This window comes from Gymnodraco acuticeps, unplaced genomic scaffold (assembly GCF_902827175.1).
Source record: "Gymnodraco acuticeps unplaced genomic scaffold, fGymAcu1.1, whole genome shotgun sequence".
In the NCBI taxonomy this organism is placed as follows: domain Eukaryota; kingdom Metazoa; phylum Chordata; class Actinopteri; order Perciformes; family Bathydraconidae; genus Gymnodraco; species Gymnodraco acuticeps.
In genome coordinates, this window is record NW_022990271.1 from 5,981,584 (window position 1) to 6,003,946 (window position 22,363).

The 22,363-nt window shown below is 36.6% G+C and overlaps 1 protein-coding gene across 1 annotated transcript; it reads left to right on the forward strand.

Annotated features, from left to right (window-relative positions):
- Positions 1 to 3,926: 3,926 nt before the first annotated feature.
- LOC117549350 lies at positions 3,927 to 9,512 on the forward strand. The gene is made up of 2 exons (XM_034221196.1): positions 3,927 to 4,985; positions 9,052 to 9,512. Exon 1 carries the CDS (start codon positions 4,069 to 4,071, stop codon positions 4,975 to 4,977), a length of 909 nt encoding a protein of 302 aa, XP_034077087.1. The 5' UTR covers positions 3,927 to 4,068; the 3' UTR covers positions 4,978 to 4,985; positions 9,052 to 9,512.
- Positions 9,513 to 22,363: the final 12,851 nt, after the last annotated feature.

The window sequence follows — 22,363 nt, forward strand, 5'->3', positions numbered from 1 at the left end:
TTTCGTAAAGCATCTGACTCTTAATGGCAGTTTGTGATTTTGAGGCTATTTCAGTTAAACAAGGCTGTTTTGAACATTTGACAGATTTATGCTTACATTTAGGGCTGTGCGATTATGGCAAAAATCATAATCACGATTATTTTGGTCAATAATTGATATCACGATTATTTTGACGATTATTCATTGACCATTTATTGAACTTTAAAACAAATAATATTTTACCAATAAACAAGATCAACAAATATGTTGGAGCGCACTTCCAAAACCATACTAAACATATATTATTAATATGATAAATAAAAATAAATTAGACCAAAATAAATTAAATCCAATATGTTGCAGTGCACTGTCACAACCTACTGAAAACTCCTTAACATAGCCAACATTTTGGTAAAACATATTCATTATTCCACTCAGTTAAACGTTGAAGGCTGGCCAACCGTCATGGTCCAGAAGTAACAGGAAATAAATGTTGAACTACAATTTAAGACCAAATAAAAATGTTTAGGCCACCATGACAAATGCTGGTAGGGCTGCTCATGTCATCTCTTAAAGATTTTTTCAAGAAACAACAGTCTGTTTACATGGTCTGGTTTCAGAAATGAGCGCAGGCAGGTGACGATATTGCCACCTGTACTGAAGACCCTCAGCCACGCCCCGACACATGGGGAGACGCCGGCCAATCACAAAGCTTTGATGCGTTCAAGTGCATTATTCTGGCACAGGAAGATTATGTTACAGGACATTAACGATACAACAGAATATTGTTGTTCTATTTTTAGACACATCTCGCGATCGACTGGTTGGGCACCCCTGGGCTAGACCATAGGTCCGTTGTGGTCGCAAAGTAGTCAGCTGAAGCCACATCTCTCAACTTCCCCACTGCATATGTCACATAGCGCAGGCAGCGCAGACCTGCTGAAATAATACCGTGACGGCATCGCGTAACGCTTGTCCAACGTGTTGACAAGTTGCTTAAAGCCCTGGTTGCTAACAGTGCTAACTGGGCACATATCTTTAGCGATGTGGAATGTAATGGCAAAGTACTTGCAAATAGTGGAAATAGTTTTACCCTTCTTTTTAACGAGTTGCTGCTCTTGTTCTGACATCTTCGCTCGCGCTGAACACTCACAACACATGTCACTCCCACGTGGCCGAGTGGGCTTTTAGGGAGGGGTGAAGCGCACCCAGCAAAATAATCGTATTTTGTCAATTATGCTGTTTTCATAATCGTCGCAAGCCATAATCGTAATCGCGATTAAAATACGATTAATTGCACAGCCCTACTTAAATTCTCTGAGAAAGTTACTGAAAGATACACTTTTGTATTTAAAAGCTGAAAAGTAGATAATGAAGTACTTTGTATTAGTAGATTTCGTTAAGAATCTGACTCTTAATGGCAGTTTGTGATTTTGAGGCTATTTCAGTGAAACAAGGCTGTTTTTAAACATTTGACAGATTTATGCTTAAATTCTCTGAGAAAGTTACTGAAAGATACAAGTTTGTGTTTAAAAGCTGACCACTACCATAAAGTACTCTGTTTGAGTATATTTCAGCACAAAGGGTCTGACAGAAAAAACATAATGTTTTGAACATTTGGCAGATTTATGCTTACATTCTCTGAGAAAGTTACTGAAAGATACACTTTTGTGTATAAAAGCTGAAAAGTAGATAATCAAGTACTTTGTGTCAGTAGATTTCGTTAAGAATCTGACTCTTAATGGCAGTTTGTGATTTTGAGGCTATTTCAGTCAAACAAGGCTGTTTTGAACATTTGACAGATGTATGCTTAATTCTCTCAAAAAGTTACTGAAAGATACACTTTTCTTTTTAAAAGCTGACCACTACCATGAAAGTACTCTGTTTTATTAGATTTTGTAAAGCATCTGACTCTTAATGGCAGTTTGTGATTTTGAGGCTATTTCAGTGAAACAAGGCTGTTTTGAACATTTGACAGATGTATGCTTAATTCTCTCAAAACGTTACTGAAAGATACACTTTTCTTTTTAAAAGCTGACCACTACCATGAAAGTGCTCTGTTTTATTAGATTTCGTAAAGCATCTGACTCTTAATGGCAGTTTGTGATTTTGAGGCTATTTCAGTGAAACAAGGCTGTTTTGAACATTTGACAGATGTATGCTTAATTCTCTCAAAAAGTTACTGAAAGATACACTTTTCTTTTTTAAAAGCTGACCACTACCATGAAAGTACTCTGTTTTATTAGATTTCGTAAAGCATCTGACTCTTAATGGCAGTTTGTGATTTTGAGGCTATTTCAGTGAAACAAGGCTGTTTTGAACATTTGACAGATTTATGTTTAATTCTCTCAGAAAGTTACTGAAAGATACACTTTTCTTTTTAAAAGCTGAAAAAGTAGATAATGAAGTATTTGTGTCCGTAGATTTCGTTAAGAATCTGACTCTTAATGGAAGTTTGTGATTTTGAGGCTATTTCAGTGAAACAAGGCTGTTTTGAAACATTTGACAGATTTATGCTTAAATTCTCTGAGAAAGTTACTGAAAGATACACTTGTTGTGTATAAAAGCTGAAAAGTAGATAATGAAGTACTTTGTATTAGTAGATTTTGTCAAGCATCTGACTCTTAATGGCAGTTTGTGATTTTGAGGCTATTTCAGTGAAACAAGGCTGTTTTGAACATTTGACAGATTTATGTTTAATTCTCTCAGAAAGTTACTGAAAGATAAACTTTTGTGTTTAAAAGCTGACCACTACCATGAAGTACTTTGTTTTAGTAGATTTCGTCAAGCATCTGACTCTTAATAGCAGTTTGTGATTTTGAGGCTATTTCAGTGAAACAAGGCTGTTTTGAACATTTGACAGATTTATGTTTAATTCTCTCAAAAAGTTACTGAAAGATACACTTTTCTTTTTAAAAGCTGACGACTACCATGAAAGTACTCTGTTTTATTAGATTTCGTAAAGCATCTTACTCTTAATGGCAGTTTGTGATTTTGAGGCTATTTCAGTGAAACAAGGCTGTTTTGAAACATTTGACAGATGTATGCTTAACTCTCTCAAAAAGTTACTGAAAGATACACTTTTCTTTTTAAAAGTTGACGACTACCATGAAAGTACTTTGTGTCAGTAGATTTCGTTAAGAATCTGACTCTTAATGGCAGTTTGTGATTTTGAGGCTATTTCAGTGAAACAAGGCTGTTTTCAAACATTTGACAGATGTATGCTTAACTCTCTCAAAAAGTTACTGAAAGATACACTTTTGTATTTAAAAGCTGAAAAAGTAGATAATGAAGTATTTGTGTCCGTAGATTTCGTTAAGAATCTGACTCTTAATGGCAGTTTGGGATTTTGAGGCTATTTCAGTGAAACAAGGCTGTTTTGAAACATTTGACAGATTTATGCTTAAATTCTCTGAGAAAGTTACTGAAAGATACAAGTTTGTGTTTAAAAGCTGACCACTACCATGAAGTACTCTGTTTGAGTAGATTTCGTTAAGAATCTTTGACAGATTTATGCTTAAATTCTCTCAGAAAGTTACTGAAAGATACACTTTTGTATTTAAAAGCTGAAAAGTAGATAATGAAGTACTTTGTATTGGTAGATTTCGTTAAGAATCTGACTCTTAATGGCAGTTTGTGATTTTGAGGCTATTTCAGTAAAACAAGGCTGTTTTGAAACATTTGACAGATTTATGCTTAAATTGTCTGAGAAAGTTACTGAAAGATACACTTTTTGTGTATAAAAGCTGAAAAGTAGATAATGAAGTACTTTGAATTAGTAGATTTCGTCAAGCATCTGACTCTTAATGGCAGTTTGTGATTCTGAGGCTATTTCAGTGAAACAAGGCTGTTTTGAACATTTGACAGATTTATGTTTAATTCTCTCAGAAAGTTACTGAAAGATACACTTTTGTGTTTAAAAGCTGACCACTGACTTCCGGTCTGAGCGGAGCCATGTGAGGTCGCATTTCTCGAGCTCCTCGCCAGAATCAGAATATTTATATTAGACAACTACCCTCTACACTATATTCAAGCAACTTTAATCTAAACTGTTCTTCCTTGCCTCCGCCCAACAGTTTCATTCGAAATATGTCGTCTTCCTCTCGCAAAAAGACGTCTGCTGCGCCAGATCCGAAAGCTAATAGTGCTAGCCCGGCTAAAGGTGCTGGGGCAGGGCCCCTAGCTGCTAGCGCAGCACGAGGTGATGAGACCGCGATTCTACGGGCCATTCAATCTCTCAGAGAGGACCTGCTGAAGAAAATTGATGACAACGCCGAGATGCAGTCTAAAGAACTACGACGTGAAATAAGCCAACTGAGGGACGAGCTGAGATCCGCCGTTGACCGCGTCAGCAGCCGCACCAAGTGTTTGGAGGACCGGGTCGAGAGCCTGGATACTGCCGCTAATGATCACTCGGACCTCATTACCACTCTCGAACGAGACGTGCAGCAGCTAAAAAAGGACATGAAAATCTTCTCTGACAGGAGTGAGGACCTGGAGGCGCGGTCTAGGAGGTGCAACCTCCGCATCACCGGGATACAAGAAAGACGGGAGGCAGGGAAGAACCCAACTGACTTTGTAGCTAAACTACTCCAGGAAACGCTGGGCTTAGAAAAAGAGCCACTACTAGACATATGCCATCGCACCCTACGGGAACGGCCCCAGGAGGACCAGCCACCCCGCGCCTTTGTGGTGAGATTTCACTATTACCGGGAGAAGGAAGCGACCCTCCGCAAGGCAGCCACGGCCACAGATCCGACAACGTCACACGGAGACAGGATCAGAGTATTCCCCGACTATACCCAAGCAGTCGCGAAGCAGAGAGCCGCCTTCAGGGATGTGAAAGGCATGCTAAGAGGCTGTGATGGTGTCAAGTACGGACTGTGGTATCCCTCGGTTTTGCGGATCACAACGGCCGATGGAAAGCGACACAGTTTCACAGACCCGGGGGAGGCGAAGGACTTTGTTTTGAGGAACGTGGCTAAACAGAGCGGCTAAGATGCTAGGTAAGCTGACTGACGAACTAATGCAGCGCCGGATAGCGGCGTTGCATTTCCCACATGTACGTATATGGGGCTGTGGGCTAGGGCTTGCTACGAATGTTTGTGGTTTTTCTTATTATTGTGTAATTTAAGCCAGCTCGCGCTGCTCATACTAGCCCACATTTTATAACAGCCAGTTGGCTTACAGCCCGCTAGTTCAAGCAACTGCTCTCCTATACTCCTGGGGAGGTTCACGTTTTTCTGGCTCTACTTTTCATTCAACAATCAATACTGGATGTCTGCATATGTTGTCATAACTGGTTAACAAGTATGTTACTTTTACTGAGACCATGTTATGAATGTTCAACTTAGAGGTGTGTCTATATCTATTAGCACAAGGTTTATCTAAAGCTATTGATGGTTCTGGCGGGGCTCGATCTCGCCAGGTAAGCTGTCCACGTTGAGGTGCGAGTATTATCGGGGGCGGGTAGCAGTCCCTCAGTTGGGGAGGGACCAGCTCTTTATTGTGAATGTTGTTTCAATCACTTCAATTACATATGGACCTTCTATTTTAGGTTCTCAATGGTGTTTATGTTCTTATTGCTGTGTGTTTTATTTCAGTTTTTTCAGTTTTTTTAAGGTGACCCATCCCCCCTTTCCCTCCCTTCCTCTCCCTCACCCTTCTGACAGGGGGCTAGATTACTGTCCAAGGTCCCACAATGACCCAGGCAAACAGGGCAACGAGTGTAGGTAAGGCGGCAACTACTTTGGTTAGCTGGAATGTTAGAGGTCTCAATCATCCAGTAAAGCGCAGCAAAGTGTTTTCCCACCTCCAGAAGCTAAAAGCAGACATAGTATATCTCCAGGAAACTCATTTACGTACTTCTGATCACTCTAGACTCAAGCGGGGTGGTTTCTCTCACATTTTCCACTCCAAATTCAACACCAAATATAGGGGTGCAGCGATCCTGATACGTAGGCATGTGCAGTTTGTGGAATCTAAAGTAATTGCAGATACAAATGGCCGCTATATCATAGTGCAAGGTCAATTGTACAACACACCTGTTGTGCTTGCATGTCTCTATGCTCCCAACTCAGATGATGCCGATTTCTTTGGCAATTTCTTCTCTCTGCTCCCGGATTTGAACTCCCATCACCTAATTTTGGGGGCAGACTTAAACTGTGCCCTCAATCACACTCTGGACCGCTCCACTGTCTCCTCTAGACCACTGTCAAACTCAGCTCGAGTGGTGAACTCCTTTGTGGAAGAATACGGCATGGTGGACCCATGGCGATTTAAGAACCCAACATCTAAACAATTTTCATTTTTTTCTACAGCGCAGCAGTCATTCTCCAGAATAGATTACTTCATTTTAGACAAAAAGTTACTGTCTGTGCTTGAGTCCAGTGACTATGAGAGCATTGTTATTTCTGACCACAGCCCAGTGACCATGAAACTTTGTTTTCCAAACCATGTACCACCACAAAGGATCTGGCGTCTAAACCCACGCTTATTATTAGATGAAGATTTTATTAAGTATATTTCCACGCACATCGATACCTTTCTTGAAATAAACCGTCAACCAGAGATGAGTATAGGCACTGTATGGGAGGCCATGAAGGCTTATCTTCGTGGGCAAATAATATCATATTCAATCAGTATTAGCAGGAAAAAGACAAAGCGAATGACAGAACTTGTTAATCGGATCAGAGACATTGATAGAATACACTCAACAAAGCCCTCTGCTGAACTGTATAAGGAACGCATTACAGTGCAGGTGGAATATGACTCTCTGGCATCCACCTACGTAGAGGACCTTCATCTGAGATCTAGGCAGACCCATTATGAACACGGGGAGCAGGCCAGTAAACTACTCTCCCATCAACTAAGGCAGTCGGCTGCAGACAGTTTAATTGCGGAAATTGGAACGGTAAATGGGGACACCATTTCAGATCAGAGGGGCATTAATGATCAATTTAAGAGTTTCTATGAAGATCTTTATTCATCAGAAGTCTCGGATGACTCTCTGACAACTAACTTTCTAAAGGACCTTAAGCTTCCAACACTGGATCCTGACGGTGTCTCGGCTTTAGAGGGGGACATTTCTAATGAGGAGATAAACCGCGCTATTAAAAGTATGAAAAGTGGAAAAGCCCCCGGACCGGACGGCTTCCCTACTGAATTCTATAAAAAATTTGCTGGCAAACTGACACCTGTGCTGCGCGAAGTATATGCAGAGGCACTCCAGCAGGGTTCACTGCCCCCCACATTAGCTCAGGCGGTAATAACAGTCATCCTTAAAAAGGGCAAAGATCCAGCGAAATGCGACTCCTACAGACCAGTAAGTCTAATCTGTTGTGATAACAAAATTCTCTCCAAAGCTTTAGCTCTGCGCCTTGAGACTGTTCTGAATAGAATCATCCACCCGGACCAAACAGGGTTTGTAAAAGGCCGACAGTCTTTTGGGAATCTTCGGCGTCTATATAATATAATTTACTCAAATCCAGGACTCTCTCCAGAGGCCCTCATCTCTCTAGATGCACACAAAGCCTTTGATCGCATTGAATTTGACTACCTATTTGCAACTCTTGCTAAATTTGGCTTCGGCCCATGCTTTATCTCCTGGATAAAGGTCCTCTACTCTGCACCTCAGGCAGCAGTTCGCACTAATAATATAATTTCGAAATACTTCCGGCTTCAACGGGGCACAAGGCAGGGATGCCCCCTGTCCCCCCTCTTGTTTGATATAGCCATAGAACCGTTAGCAGCTGCTCTCAGGAATCGGTCAAATTTTACAGGAATTCAGTGCGGAGGCTATACACATAAGCTGTCTTTGTATGCAGACGATGTTTTACTGTACTGCTCCGATCCGCTTAGGTCCATTCCGGCTGCACTCGATGTAATCACCTCTTTCGGCAAGGCTTCTGGGTATAAGATCAACATGACCAAGAGTATACTCTTCCCCATCAATGAGACTGCGGCCAAGCTTTCATTTAGCAAACTCCCCTTTAAAGTGGCCATTGACTCTTTCACCTACCTGGGAGTGTGTGTGACACAGGACTTTAAAACCCTGTTTAAAAAGAACCTGCAACCAGCTCTGGACAAGGTTAATGAGGACCTGAAGCGCTGGGCGTCGCTCCCTATTTCGTTGGCGGGCAGGGTGAACACCATTAAAATGGTTATTATGCCACGTATGCTGTATTATTTTCAGTCAATTCCTGTTTTTATCCCTAAAAAGTTTTTTAAAGACCTGGACAAATATATTTCCACTTTTATCTGGAATAAGAAAATTCCCCGTCTGCGTAAGGCATTTCTTGAGAAGAGAAAGTCAGAGGGGGGTCTTGCATTACCCAATTTTTTACACTACTACTGGGCTGCCAATATCCATAAAATGGCATTCTGGATGAGTCATTTCCGGGAAGGGGGCGGTCCTATTTGGTCTAGCATGGAACAACACTCATGTGAACCACTGGCCCCTGCCTCCCTGATGTGTGCTCCTTTACCACTTAGTAGAAAATATCACTCGAACAACCCTGTGGTCAATAGCTCTCTTAGGATATGGTCACAGTTCAGGAGGCATTTTGGATATAGACAAACTATCTCCTCCATCCCCATAGTTCGCAATCCGGCTTTCAAACCAGCCCTGATAGACTCCGCTTTCCACCTGTGGTCCCGGAAGGAACTTAAGTGTGTTGCTGATCTGTTCTATGAAGGGGTATTCACATCCTTTGAACATTTAGTCAAAGAATATGACATCCCAAGGAATCATTATTTTAGATATTTACAAATTCGTGATTATACAAGAAAACAATTTCCCTCCTTCCCAGCCGCCCCACCTGGTGGATAGATGGAAGACTGCCTTGGCCTCAAACCTTGTCAGGGAGGCTATATCTCAAAGCTATATAATATTATTCAAGAAATCTCTAGCCCCTCCCTTAACCACCTTAAGGGTGCCTGGGAAGAAGAAATGGGCATAGAACTAACCGATGAGACCTGGCGGTCTGCAACTGAGAACATACATAAATCCTCCATCTGTGTGAGGCATGGAGTACTTCAATTTAAAGTGTTCCATCGATTACATCTGTGCAGGAGCAGGCTTGCCAGGCTGTACCCTGAGGTGGATCCCACGTGCCAGAGGTGTCATTGTGCCAGGGCTACCCTATTGCACATGTTTTTCTCCTGTCAGTCCATTGCCCCATTTTGGTCTTCTATATTTGAAACGTTTTCAGTGATGTATGGCCAGAACATACAACCAAATCCCATAATAGCTGTGTTTGGAGTAGCCCCTGAGGGGGTCTCCCTCTCTAATTGCCAGTCACACTCACTTGCGTTTGCAACCCTTCTTGCCCGCCGTATAATCCTCCTCAAATGGAAAGACCGGACTCCACCATCTCACGCCCACTGGGTGAGGGATGTGATGGCACATTTGCAGCTGGAGGAGCTGAGGTATCGTAGCCAGGGATGTGTTAACAAATACTACAAGCTCTGGCAGCCTTTCCTTGACTATTTTAGCAAACTCCCCTGTGCAAATCTGACTGCATGAAGCCCCCCCCACCCCCCCCCCCAACCTTCCCTTTTAATGTACTGTTTATTTTAGTGGATTGTATTATTTGTTTATTTTATTTCTTTAAGTGCAGCTGTGGGTGTTTATGGATATGTGTATGTGCGTATATACATATATATTATGTGCTTGCACAGTATATGTACTGCAAGGACATTTGTATTTGTGGTACAAATGTACAAATGTAATTCAATTCAATTGTATGATTACACATCTGCATTTTCATGTGCCCTGCATTGTTTTGGTATAAGTGAAAATCAATAAAGAAAGGTGAAATAAAAGCTGACCACTACCATGAAGTACTTTGTTTTAGTAGATTTCGTCAAGCATCTGACTCTTAATGGCAGTTTTTGATTTTGAGGCTATTTCAGTGAAACAAGGCTGTTTTGAAACATTTGACAGATTTATGCTTAACTCTCTCAAAAAGTTACTGAAAGATACACTTTTGTATTTAAAAGCTGAAAAAGTAGATAATGAAGTATTTGTGTCCGTAGATTTCGTTAAGAATCTGACTCTTAATGGCAGTTTGTGATTTTGAGGCTATTTCAGTGAAACAAGGCTGTTTTGAAACATTTGACAGATTTATGCTTAAATTCTCTGAGAAAGTTACTGAAAGATACACTTGTTGTGTATAAAAGCTGAAAAGTAGATAATGAAGTACTTTGTATTAGTAGATTTCGTCAAACATCTGACTCTTAATGGCAGTTTGTGATTTTGAGGCTATTTCAGTGAAACAAGGCTGTTTTGAACATTTGACAGATTTATGTTTAATTCTCTCAGAAAGTTACTGAAAGATACACTTTTGTGTTTAAAAGCTGACCACTACCATGAAGTACTTTGTTTTAGTAGATTTCGTCAAGCATCTGACTCTTAATAGCAGTTTGTGATTTTGAGGCTATTTCAGTGAAACAAGGCTGTTTTGAACATTTGACAGATTTATGTTTAATTCTCTCAAAAAGTTACTGAAAGATACACTTTTCTTTTTAAAAGCTGACCACTACCATGAAAGTACTCTGTTTTATTAGATTTCGTAAAGCATCTTACTCTTAATGGCAGTTTGTGATTTTGAGGCTATTTCAGTGAAACAAGGCTGTTTTGAAACATTTGACAGATTTATGCTTAACTCTCTCAAAATGTTACTGAAAGATACACTTTTCTTTTTAAAAGCTGACGACTACCATGAAAGTACTCTGTTTTATTAGATTTCGTAAAGCATCTTACTCTTAATGGCAGTTTGTGATTTTGAGGCTATTTCAGTAAAACAAGGCTGTTTTGAAACATTTGACAGATTTATGCTTAACTCTCTCAAAAAGTTACTGAAAGATACACTTTTGTATTTAAAAGCTGAAAAAGTAGATAATGAAGTATTTGTGTCCGTAGATTTCGTTAAGAATCTGACTCTTAATGGCAGTTTGTGATTTTGAGGCTATTTCAGTGAAACAAGGCTGTTTTCAAACATTTGACAGATGTATGCTTAACTCTCTCAAAAAGTTACTGAAAGATACACTTTTGTATTTAAAAGCTGAAAAAGTAGATAATGAAGTATTTGTGTCCGTAGATTTCGTTAAGAATCTGACTCTTAATGGCAGTTTGTGATTTTGAGGCTATTTCAGTGAAACAAGGCTGTTTTGAAACATTTGACAGATTTATGCTTAAATTCTCTGAGAAAGTTACTGAAAGATACAAGTTTGTGTTTAAAAGCTGACCACTACCATGAAGTACTCTGTTTGAGTAGATTTCGTTAAGAATCTTTGACAGATTTATGCTTAAATTCTCTCAGAAAGTTACTGAAAGATACACTTTTGTATTTAAAAGCTGAAAAGTAGATAATGAAGTACTTTGTATTGGTAGATTTCGTTAAGAATCTGACTCTTAATGGCAGTTTGTGATTTTGAGGCTATTTCAGTAAAACAAGGCTGTTTTGAACATTTGACAGATGTATGCTTAATTCTCTCAAAAAGTTACTGAAAGATACACTTTTCTTTTTAAAAGCTGACCACTACCATGAAAGTACTCTGTTTTATTAGATTTCGTAAAGCATCTGACTCTTAATGGCAGTTTGTGATTTTGAGGCTATTTCAGTTAAACAAGGCTGTTTTGAACATTTGACAGATGTATGCTTAATTCTCTCAAAAAGTTACTGAAAGATACACTTTTCTTTTTAAAAGCTGACCACTACCATGAAAGTACTCTGTTTTATTAGATTTCGTAAAGCATCTGACTCTTAATGGCAGTTTGTGATTTTGAGGCTATTTCAGTTAAACAAGGCTGTTTTGAACATTTGACAGATTTATGCTTAAATTTAGGGCTGTGCGATTATGGCAAAAATCATAATCACGATTATTTTGGTCAATAATTGATATCACGATTATTTTGACGATTATTCATTGACCATTTATTGAACTTTAAAACAAATAATATTTTACCAATAAACAAGATCAACAAATATGTTGGAGCGCACTTCCAAAACCATACTAAACATATATTATTAATATGATAAATAAAAATAAATTAGACCAAAATAAATTAAATCCAATATGTTGCAGTGCACTGTCACAACCTACTGAAAACTCCTTAACATAGCCAACATTTGGTAAAACATATTCATTATTCCACTCAGTTAAACGTTGAAGGCTGGCCAACCGTCATGGTCCAGAAGTAACAGGAAATAAATGTTGAACTACAATTTAAGACCAAATAAAAATGTTTAGGCCACCATGACAAATGCTGGTAGGGCTGCTCATGTCATCTCTTAAAGATTTTTTCAAGAAACAACAGTCTGTTTACATGGTCTGGTTTCAGAAATGAGCGCAGGCAGGTGACGATATTGCCACCTGTACTGAAGACCCTCAGCCACGCCCCGACACATGGGGAGACGCCGGCCAATCACAAAGCTTTGATGCGTTCAAGTGCATTATTCTGGCACAGGAAGATTATGTTACAGGACATTAACGATACAACAGAATATTGTTGTTCTATTTTTAGACACATCTCGCGATCGACTGGTTGGGCACCCCTGGGCTAGACCATAGGTCCGTTGTGGTCGCAAAGTAGTCAGCTGAAGCCACATCTCTCAACTTCCCCACTGCATATGTCACATAGCGCAGGCAGCGCAGACCTGCTGAAATAATACCGAGACGGCATCGCGTAACGCTTGTCCAACGTGTTGACAAGTTGCTTAAAGCCCTGGTTGCTAACAGTGCTAACTGGGCACATATCTTTAGCGATGTGGAATGTAATGGCAAAGTACTTGCAAATAGTGGAAATAGTTTTACCCTTCTTTTTAACGAGTTGCTGCTCTTGTTCTGACATCTTCGCTCGCGCTGAACACTCACAACACATGTCACTCCCACGTGGCCGAGTGGGCTTTTAGGGAGGGGTGAAGCGCACCCAGCAAAATAATCGTATTTTGTCAATTATGCTGTTTTCATAATCGTCGCAAGCCATAATCGTAATCGCGATTAAAATACGATTAATTGCACAGCCCTACTTAAATTCTCTGAGAAAGTTACTGGAAGATACACTTTTGTATTTAAAAGCTGAAAAGTAGATAATGAAGTACTTTGTATTAGTAGATTTCGTTAAGAATCTGACTCTTAATGGCAGTTAGTGATTTTGAGGCTATTTCAGTGAAACAAGGCTGTTTTTAAACATTTGACAGATTTATGCTTAAATTCTCTGAGAAAGTTACTGAAAGATACAAGTTTGTGTTTAAAAGCTGACCACTACCATAAAGTACTCTGTTTGAGTAGATTTCAGCACAAAGGGTCTGACAGAAAAAACATAATGTTTTGAACATTTGGCAGATTTATGCTTATATTCTCTGAGAAAGTTACTGAAAGATACACTTTTGTGTATAAAAGCTGAAAAGTAGATAATCAAGTACTTTGTGTCAGTAGATTTCGTTAAGAATCTGACTCTTAATGGCAGTTTGTGATTTTGAGGCTATTTCAGTCAAACAAGGCTGTTTTGAACATTTGACAGATGTATGCTTAATTCTCTCAAAAAGTTACTGAAAGATACACTTTTCTTTTTAAAAGCTGACCACTACCATGAAAGTACTCTGTTTTATTAGATTTTGTAAAGCATCTGACTCTTAATGGCAGTTTGTGATTTTGAGGCTATTTCAGTGAAACAAGGCTGTTTTGAACATTTGACAGATGTATGCTTAATTCTCTCAAAAAGTTACTGAAAGATACACTTTTCTTTTTAAAAGCTGACCACTACCATGAAAGTGCTCTGTTTTATTAGATTTCGTAAAGCATCTGACTCTTAATGGCAGTTTGTGATTTTGAGGCTATTTCAGTGAAACGAGGCTGTTTTGAACATTTGACAGATTTATGCTTAACTCTCTCAAAAAGTTACTGAAAGATACACTTTTGTATTTAAAAGCTGAAAAAGTAGATAATGAAGTATTTGTGTCCGTAGATTTCGTTAAGAATCTGACTCTTAATGGCAGTTTTTGATTTTGAGGCTATTTCAGTGAAACAAGGCTGTTTTGAAACATTTGACAGATTTATGCTTAACTCTCTCAAAAAGTTACTGAAAGATACACTTTTGTATTTAAAAGCTGAAAAAGTAGATAATGAAGTATTTGTGTCCGTAGATTTCGTTAATAATCTGACTCTTAATGGCAGTTTGTGATTTTGAGGCTATTTCAGTGAAACAAGGCTGTTTTGAAACATTTGACAGATTTATGCTTAAATTCTCTGAGAAAGTTACTGAAAGATACAAGTTTGTGTTTAAAAGCTGACCACTACCATGAAGTACTCTGTTTGAGTAGATTTCGTTAAGAATCTTTGACAGATTTATGCTTAAATTCTCTCAGAAAGTTACTGAAAGATACACTTTTGTATTTAAAAGCTGAAAAGTAGATAATGAAGTACTTTGTATTGGTAGATTTCGTTAAGAATCTGACTCTTAATGGCAGTTTGTGATTTTGAGGCTATTTCAGTAAAACAAGGCTGTTTTGAAACATTTGACAGATTTATGCTTAAATTGTCTGAGAAAGTTACTGAAAGATACACTTTTTGTGTATAAAAGCTGAAAAGTAGATAATGAAGTACTTTGTATTAGTAGATTTCGTCAAGCATCTGACTCTTAATGGCAGTTTGTGATTTTGAGGCTATTTCAGGGAAACAAGGCTGTTTTGAACATTTGACAGATGTATGCTTAATTCTCTCAAAAAGTTACTGAAAGATACACTTTTCGTTTTAAAAGCTGACCACTACCATGAAAGTACTCTGTTTTATTAGATTTCGTAAAGCATCTGACTCTTAATGGCAGTTTGTGATTTTGAGGCTATTTCAGTGAAACAAGGCTGTTTTGAACATTTGACAGATTTATGTTTAATTCTCTCAGAAAGTTACTGAAAGATACACTTTTCTTTTTAAAAGCTGAAAAAGTAGATAATGAAGTATTTGTGTCCGTAGATTTCGTTAAGAATCTGACTCTTAATGGCAGTTTGTGATTTTGAGGCTATTTCAGTGAAACAAGGCTGTTTTGAAACATTTGACAGATTTATGCTTAAATTCTCTGAGAAAGTTACTGAAAGATACAAGTTTGTGTTTAAAAGCTGACCACTACCATGAAGTACTCTGTTTGAGTAGATTTCGTTAAGAATCTTTGACAGATTTATGCTTAAATTCTCTCAGAAAGTTACTGAAAGATACACTTTTGTATTTAAAAGCTGAAAAGTAGATAATGAAGTACTTTGTATTGGTAGATTTCGTTAAGAATCTGACTCTTAATGGCAGTTTGTGATTTTGAGGCTATTTCAGTAAAACAAGGCTGTTTTGAAACATTTGACAGATGTATGCTTAAATTGTCTGAGAAAGTTACTGAAAGATACACTTTTTGTGTATAAAAGCTGAAAAGTAGATAATGAAGTACTTTGTATTAGTAGATTTCGTCAAGCATCTGACTCTTAATGGCAGTTTGTGATTTTGAGGCTATTTCAGAAAAACAAGGCTGTTTTGAACATTTGACAGATTTATTTTTAATTCTCTCAGAAAGTTACTGAAAGATACACTTTTGTGTTTAGAAGCTGACCACTACCATGAAGTACTTTGTTTTAGTAGATTTCGTCAAGCATCTGACTCTTAATGGCAGTTTGTGATTTTGAGGCTATTTCAGTGAAACGAGGCTGTTTTGAAACATTTGACAGATTTATGCTTAAATTCTCTGAGAAAGTTACTGAAAGATACAAGTTTGTGTTTAAAAGCTGACCACTACCATGAAGTACTCTGTTTGAGTAGATTTCGTTAAGAATCTTTGACAGATTTATGCTTAAATTCTCTCAGAAAGTTACTGAAAGATACACTTTTGTATTTAAAAGCTGAAAAGTAGATAATGAAGTACTTTGTATTAGTAGATTTCGTTAAGAATCTGACTCTTAATGGCAGTTTGTGATTTTGAGGCCAGTTCAGTGAAACAAGGCTGTTTTGAAACATTTGACAGATTTATGCTTAAATTCTCTGAGAAAGTTACTGAAAGATACACTTTTGTGTTTAAAAGCTGACCACTACCATGAAGTACTTTGTTTTAGTAGATTTCGTCAAGCATCTGACTCTTAATGGCAGTTTGTGATTTTGAGGCTATTTTAGTGAAACAAGGCTGTTTTGAACATTTGACAGATTTATGTTTAATTCTCTCAAAAAGTTACTGAAAGATACACTTTTCTTTTTAAAAGCTGACGACTACCATGAAATTACTCTGTTTTATTAGATTTCGTAAAGCATCTTACTCTTAATGACAGTTTGTGATTTTGAGGCTATTTCAGTGAAACAAGGCTGTTTTGAAACATTTGACAGATTTATGCTTAACTCTCTCAAAAAGTTACTGAAAGATACACTTTTGTATTTAAAAGCTGAAAAAGTAGATAATGAAGTATTTGTGTCCGTAGATTTCGTTAAGAATCTGACTCTTAATGGCAGTTTGTGATTTTGAGGCTATTTCAGTGAAACAAGGCTGTTTTGAAACATTTGACAGAATTATGCTTAAATTCTCTGAGAAAGTTACTGAAAGATACAAGTTTGTGTTTAAAAGCTGACCACTACCATGAAGTACTCTGTTTGAGTAGATTTCGTTAAGAATCTTTGACGGATTTATGCTTAAATTCTCTCAGAAAGTTACTGAACGACACACTTTTGTATTTAAAAGCTGAAAAATAGATAATGAAGTACTTTGTATTAGTAGATTTCGTTAAGAATCTGACTCTTAATGGCAGTTTGTGATTTTGAGGCTATTTCAGTGAAACAAGGCTGTTTTGAAACATTTGACAGATTTATGCTTAAATTCTCTGAGAAAGTTACTGAAAGATACAAGTTTGTGTTTAAAAGCTGACCACTACCATGAAGTACTCTGTTTGAGTAGATTTCGTTAAGAATCTTTGACAGATTTATGCTTAAATTCTCTCAGAAAGTTACTGAACGACACACTTTTGTATTTAAAAGCTGAAAAGTAGATAATGAAGTACTTTGTATTAGTAGATTTCGTTAAGAATCTGACTCTTAATGGCAGTTTGTGATTTTGAGGCTATTTCAGTGAAACAAGGCTGTTTTGAAACATTTGACAGATTTATGCTTAAATTCTCTGAGAAAGTTACTGAAAGATACACTTTTGTGTTTAAATGCTGACCACTACCATGAAGTACTTTGTTTTAGTAGATTTCGTCAAGCATCTGACTCTTAATGGCAGTTTGTGATTTTGAGGCTATTTCAGTGAAACAAGGCTGTTTTCAAACATTTGACAGATTTATGCTTAAATTCTCTGAGAAAGTTACTGAAAGATACAAGTTTGTGTTTAAAAGCTGACAACTACCATGAAGTACTCTGTTTGAGTAGATTTCGTTAAGAATCTTTGACAGATTTATGCTTAAATTCTCTGAGAAAGTTACTGAAAGATACACTTTTTGTGTATAAAAGCTGAAAAGTAGATAATGAAGTACTTTGTATTAGTAGATTTCGTCAAGCATCTGACTCTTAATGGCAGTTTGTGATTTTTAGGCTATTTCAGGGAAACAAGGCTGTTTTGAACATTTGACAGATTTATGTTTAATTCTCTCAGAAAGTTACTGAAAGATACACTTTTGTGTTTAAAAGCTGACCACTACCATGAAGTACTTTGTTTTAGTAGATTTCGTCAAGCATCTGACTCTTAATGGCAGTTTTTGATTTTGAGGCTATTTCAGTGAAACAAGGCTGTTTTGAAACATTTGACAGATTTATGCTTAACTCTCTCAAAAAGTTACTGAAAGATAAACTTTTGTATTTAAAAGCTGAAAAAGTAGATAATGAAGTATTTGTGTCCGTAGATTTCGTTAAGAATCTGACTCTTGATGGCAGTTTGTGATTTTGAGGCTATTTCAGTAAAACAAGGCTGTTTTGAAACATTTGACAGATTTATGCTTAAATTCTCTGAGAAAGTTACTGAAAGATACACTTTTTGTGTATAAAAGCTGAAAAGTAGATAATGAAGTACTTTGTATTAGTAGATTTCGTTAAGAATCTGACTCTTTATGGCAGTTTGTGATTTTGAGGCTATTTCAGTGAAACGAGGCTGTTTTGAAACATTTGACAGATTTATGCTTAAATTCTCTGAGAAAGTTACTGAAAGATACAAGTTTGTGTTTAAAAGCTGACCACTACCATGAAGTACTCTGTTTGAGTAGATTTCGTTAAGAATCTTTGACAGATTTATGCTTAAATTCTCTCAGAAAGTTACTGAAAGATACACTTTTGTATTTAAAAGCTGAAAAGTAGATAATGAAGTACTTTGTATTAGTAGATTTCGTTAAGAATCTGACTCTTAATGGCAGTTTGTGATTTTGAGGCTATTTCAGTGAAACAAGGCTGTTTTGAAACATTTGACAGATTTATGCTTAAATTCTCTGAGAAAGTTACTGAAAGATACACTTTTGTGTTTAAAAGCTGACCACTACCATGAAGTACTTTGTTTTAGTAGATTTCGTCAAGCATCTTACTCTTAATGGCAGTTTGTGATTTTTAGGCTATTTCAGTGAAACAAGGCTGTTTTGAAACATTTGACAGATTTATGCTTAAATTCTCTGAGAAAGTTACTGAAAGATACAAGTTTGTGTTTAAAAGCTGACCACTACCATGAAGTACTCTGTTTGAGTAGATTTCGTTAAGAATCTTTGACAGATTTATGCTTAAATTCTCTCAGAAAGTTACTGAAAGATACACTTTTTGTGTATAAAAGCTAAAAAGTAGATAATGAAGTACTTTGTATTAGTAGATTTCGTTAAGAATCTGACTCTTTATGGCAGTTTGTGATTTTGAGGCTATTTCAGTGAAACAAGGCTGTTTTGAAACATTTGACAGATTTATGCTTAAATTCTCTGAGAAAGTTACTGAAAGATACAAGTTTGTGTTTAAAAGCTGACCACTACCATGAAGTACTCTGTTTGAGTAGATTTCGTTAAGAATCTTTGACAGATTTATGCTTAATTTCTCTCAGAAAGTTACTGAAAGATACACTTTTGTATTTAAAAGCTGAAAAGTAGATAATGAAGTACTTTGTATTAGTAGATTTCGTTAAGAATCTGACTCTTAATGGCAGTTTGTGATTTTGAGGCTATTTCAGTGAAACAAGGCTGTTTTGAAACATTTGACAGATTTATGCTTAAATTCTCTGAGAAAGTTACTGAAAGATACACTTTTGTGTTTAAATGCTGACCACTACCATGAAGTACTTTGTTTTAGTAGATTTCATCAAGCATCTGACTCTTAATGGCAGTTTGTGATTTTGAGGCTATTTCAGTAAAACAAGGCTGTTTTGAAACATTTGACAGATTTATGCTTAACTCTCTCAAAAAGTTACTGAAAGATACACTTTTGTATTTAAAAGCTGAAAAAGTAGATAATGAAGTATTTGTGTCAGTAGATTTCGTTAAGAATCTGACTCTTAATGGCAGTTTGTGATTTTGAGGCTATTTCAGTGAAACAAGGCTGTTTTCAAACATTTGACAGATGTATGCTTAACTCATACACTTTTGTATTTAAAAGCTGAAAAAGTAGATAATGAAGTATTTGTGTCCGTAGATTTCGTTAAGAATCTGACTCTTAATGGCAGTTTGTGATTTTGAGGCTATTTCAGTGAAACAAGGCTGTTTTGAAACATTTGACAGATTTATGCTTAAATTCTCTGAGAAAGTTACTGAAAGATACAAGTTTGTGTTTAAAAGCTGACCACTACCATGAAGTACTCTGTTTGAGTAGATTTCGCTAAGAATCTTTGACAGATTTATGCTTAAATTCTCTCAGAAAGTTACTGAAAGATACACTTTTGTATTTAAAAGCTGAAAAGTAGATAATGAAGTACTTTGTATTAGTAGATTTCGTTAAGAATCTGACTCTTAATGGCAGTTTGTGATTTTGAGGCTATTTCAGTGAAACAAGGCTGTTTTGAAACATTTGACAGATTTATGCTTAAATTCTCTGAGAAAGTTACTGAAAGATACAAGTTTGTGTTTAAAAGCTGACAACTACCATGAAGTACTCTGTTTGAGTAGATTTCGTTAAGAATCTTTGACAGATTTATGCTTAAATTCTCTGAGAAAGTTACTGAAAGATACACTTTTTGTGTATAAAAGCTGAAAAGTAGATAATGAAGTACTTTGTATTAGTAGATTTCGTCAAGCATCTGACTCTTAATGGCAGTTTGTGATTTTGAGGCTATTTCAGGGAAACAAGGCTGTTTTGAACATTTGACAGATTTATGTTTAATTCTCTCAGAAATTTACTGAAAGATACACTTTTGTGTTTACAAGCTGACCACTACCATGAAGTACTTTGTTTTAGTAGATTTCGTCAAGCATCTTACTCTTAATGGCAGTTTGTGATTTTGAGGCTATTTCAGTGAAACAAGGCTGTTTTGAAACATTTGACAGATTTATGCTTAACTCTCTCAAAAAGTTACTGAAAGATACACTTTTGTATTTAAAAGCTGAAAAAGTAGATAATGAAGTATTTGTGTCCATAGATTTCGTTAAGAATCTGACTCTTAATGGCAGTTTGTGATTTTGAGGCTATTTCAGTGAAACAAGGCTGTTTTCAAACATTTGACAGATGTATGCTTAACTCATACACTTTTGTATTTAATAGCTGAAAAAGTAGATAATGAAGTATTTGTGTCCGTAGATTTCGTTAAGAATCTGACTCTTAATGGCAGTTTGTGATTTTGAGGCTATTTCAGTGAAACAAGGCTGTTTTGAAACATTTGACAGATTTATGCTTAAATTCTCTGAGAAAGTTACTGAAAGATACAAGTTTGTGTTTAAAAGCTGACCACTACCATGAAGTACTCTGTTTGAGTAGATTTCGTTAAGAATCTTTGACAGATTTATGCTTAAATTCTCTCAGAAAGTTACTGAAAGATACACTTTTGTATTTAAAAGCTGAAAAGTAGATAATGAAGTACTTTGTATTAGTAGATTTCGTTAAGAATCTGACTTTTAATGGCAGTTTGTGATTTTGAGGCTATTTCAGTGAAACAAGGCTGTTTTGAAACATTTGACAGATTTATCCTTAAATTCTCTGAGAAAGTTACTGAAAGATACACTTTTGTGTTTAAATGCTGACCACTACCATGAAGTACTTTGTTTTAGTAGATTTCGTCAAGCATCTGACTCTTAATGGCAGTTTGTGATTTTGAGGCTATTTCAGTGAAACAAGGCTGTTTTGAAACATTTGACAGATTTATGCTTAACTCTCTCAAAAAGTTACTGAAAGATACACTTTTGTATTTAAAAGCTGAAAAAGTAGATAATGAAGTATTTGTGTCAGTAGATTTCGTTAAGAATCTGACTCTTAATGGCAGTTTGTGATTTTGAGGCTATTTCAGTGAAACAAGGCTGTTTTCAAACATTTGACAGATGTATGCTTAACTCATACACTTTTGTATTTAAAAGCTGAAAAAGTAGATAATGAAGTATTTGTGTCCGTAGATTTCGTTAAGAATCTGACTCTTAATGGCAGTTTGTGATTTTGAGGCTATTTCAGTGAAACAAGGCTGTTTTGAAACATTTGACAGATTTATGCTTAAATTCTCTGAGAAAGTTACTGAAAGATACAAGTTTGTGTTTAAAAGCTGACCACTACCATGAAGTACTCTGTTTGAGTAGATTTCGCTAAGAATCTTTGACAGATTTATGCTTAAATTCTCTCAGAAAGTTACTGAAAGATACACTTTTGTATTTAAAAGCTGAAAAGTAGATAATGAAGTATTTGTGTCCGTAGATTTCGTTAAGAATCTGACTCTTAATGGCAGTTTGTGATTTTGAGGCTATTTCAGTGAAACAAGGCTGTTTTGAAACATTTGACAGATTTATGCTTAACTCTCTCAAAAAGTTACTGAAAGATACACTTTTGTATTTAAAAGCTGAAAAAGTAGATAATTAAGTATTTGTGTCCGTAGATTTCGTTAAGAATCTGACTCTTAATGGCAGTTTGTGATTTTGAGGCTATTTCAATGAAACAAGGCTGTTTTGAAACATTTGACAGATTTATGCTTAAATTCTCTGAGAAAGTTACTGAAAGATACACGTTTGTGTTTAAAAGCTGACCACTACCATGAGGTACTCTGTTTGAGTAGATTTCAGCACACAGGGTCTGACAGAAAAAACATACATTTTTTAAGTATCTAATAATATACTATCCACATAATATACTAGTTTAACCCCTACCAAAAAAACAACATTTAATAATTACATGATATTATAAAATAAAATAAAAAGTACTTACCAGAGTTTTTCAAGATCAGATACAGGTCAAGAAAATGCATAGAGGAGGTATGGTGCTGGCTCATTAGCCCTCTCAC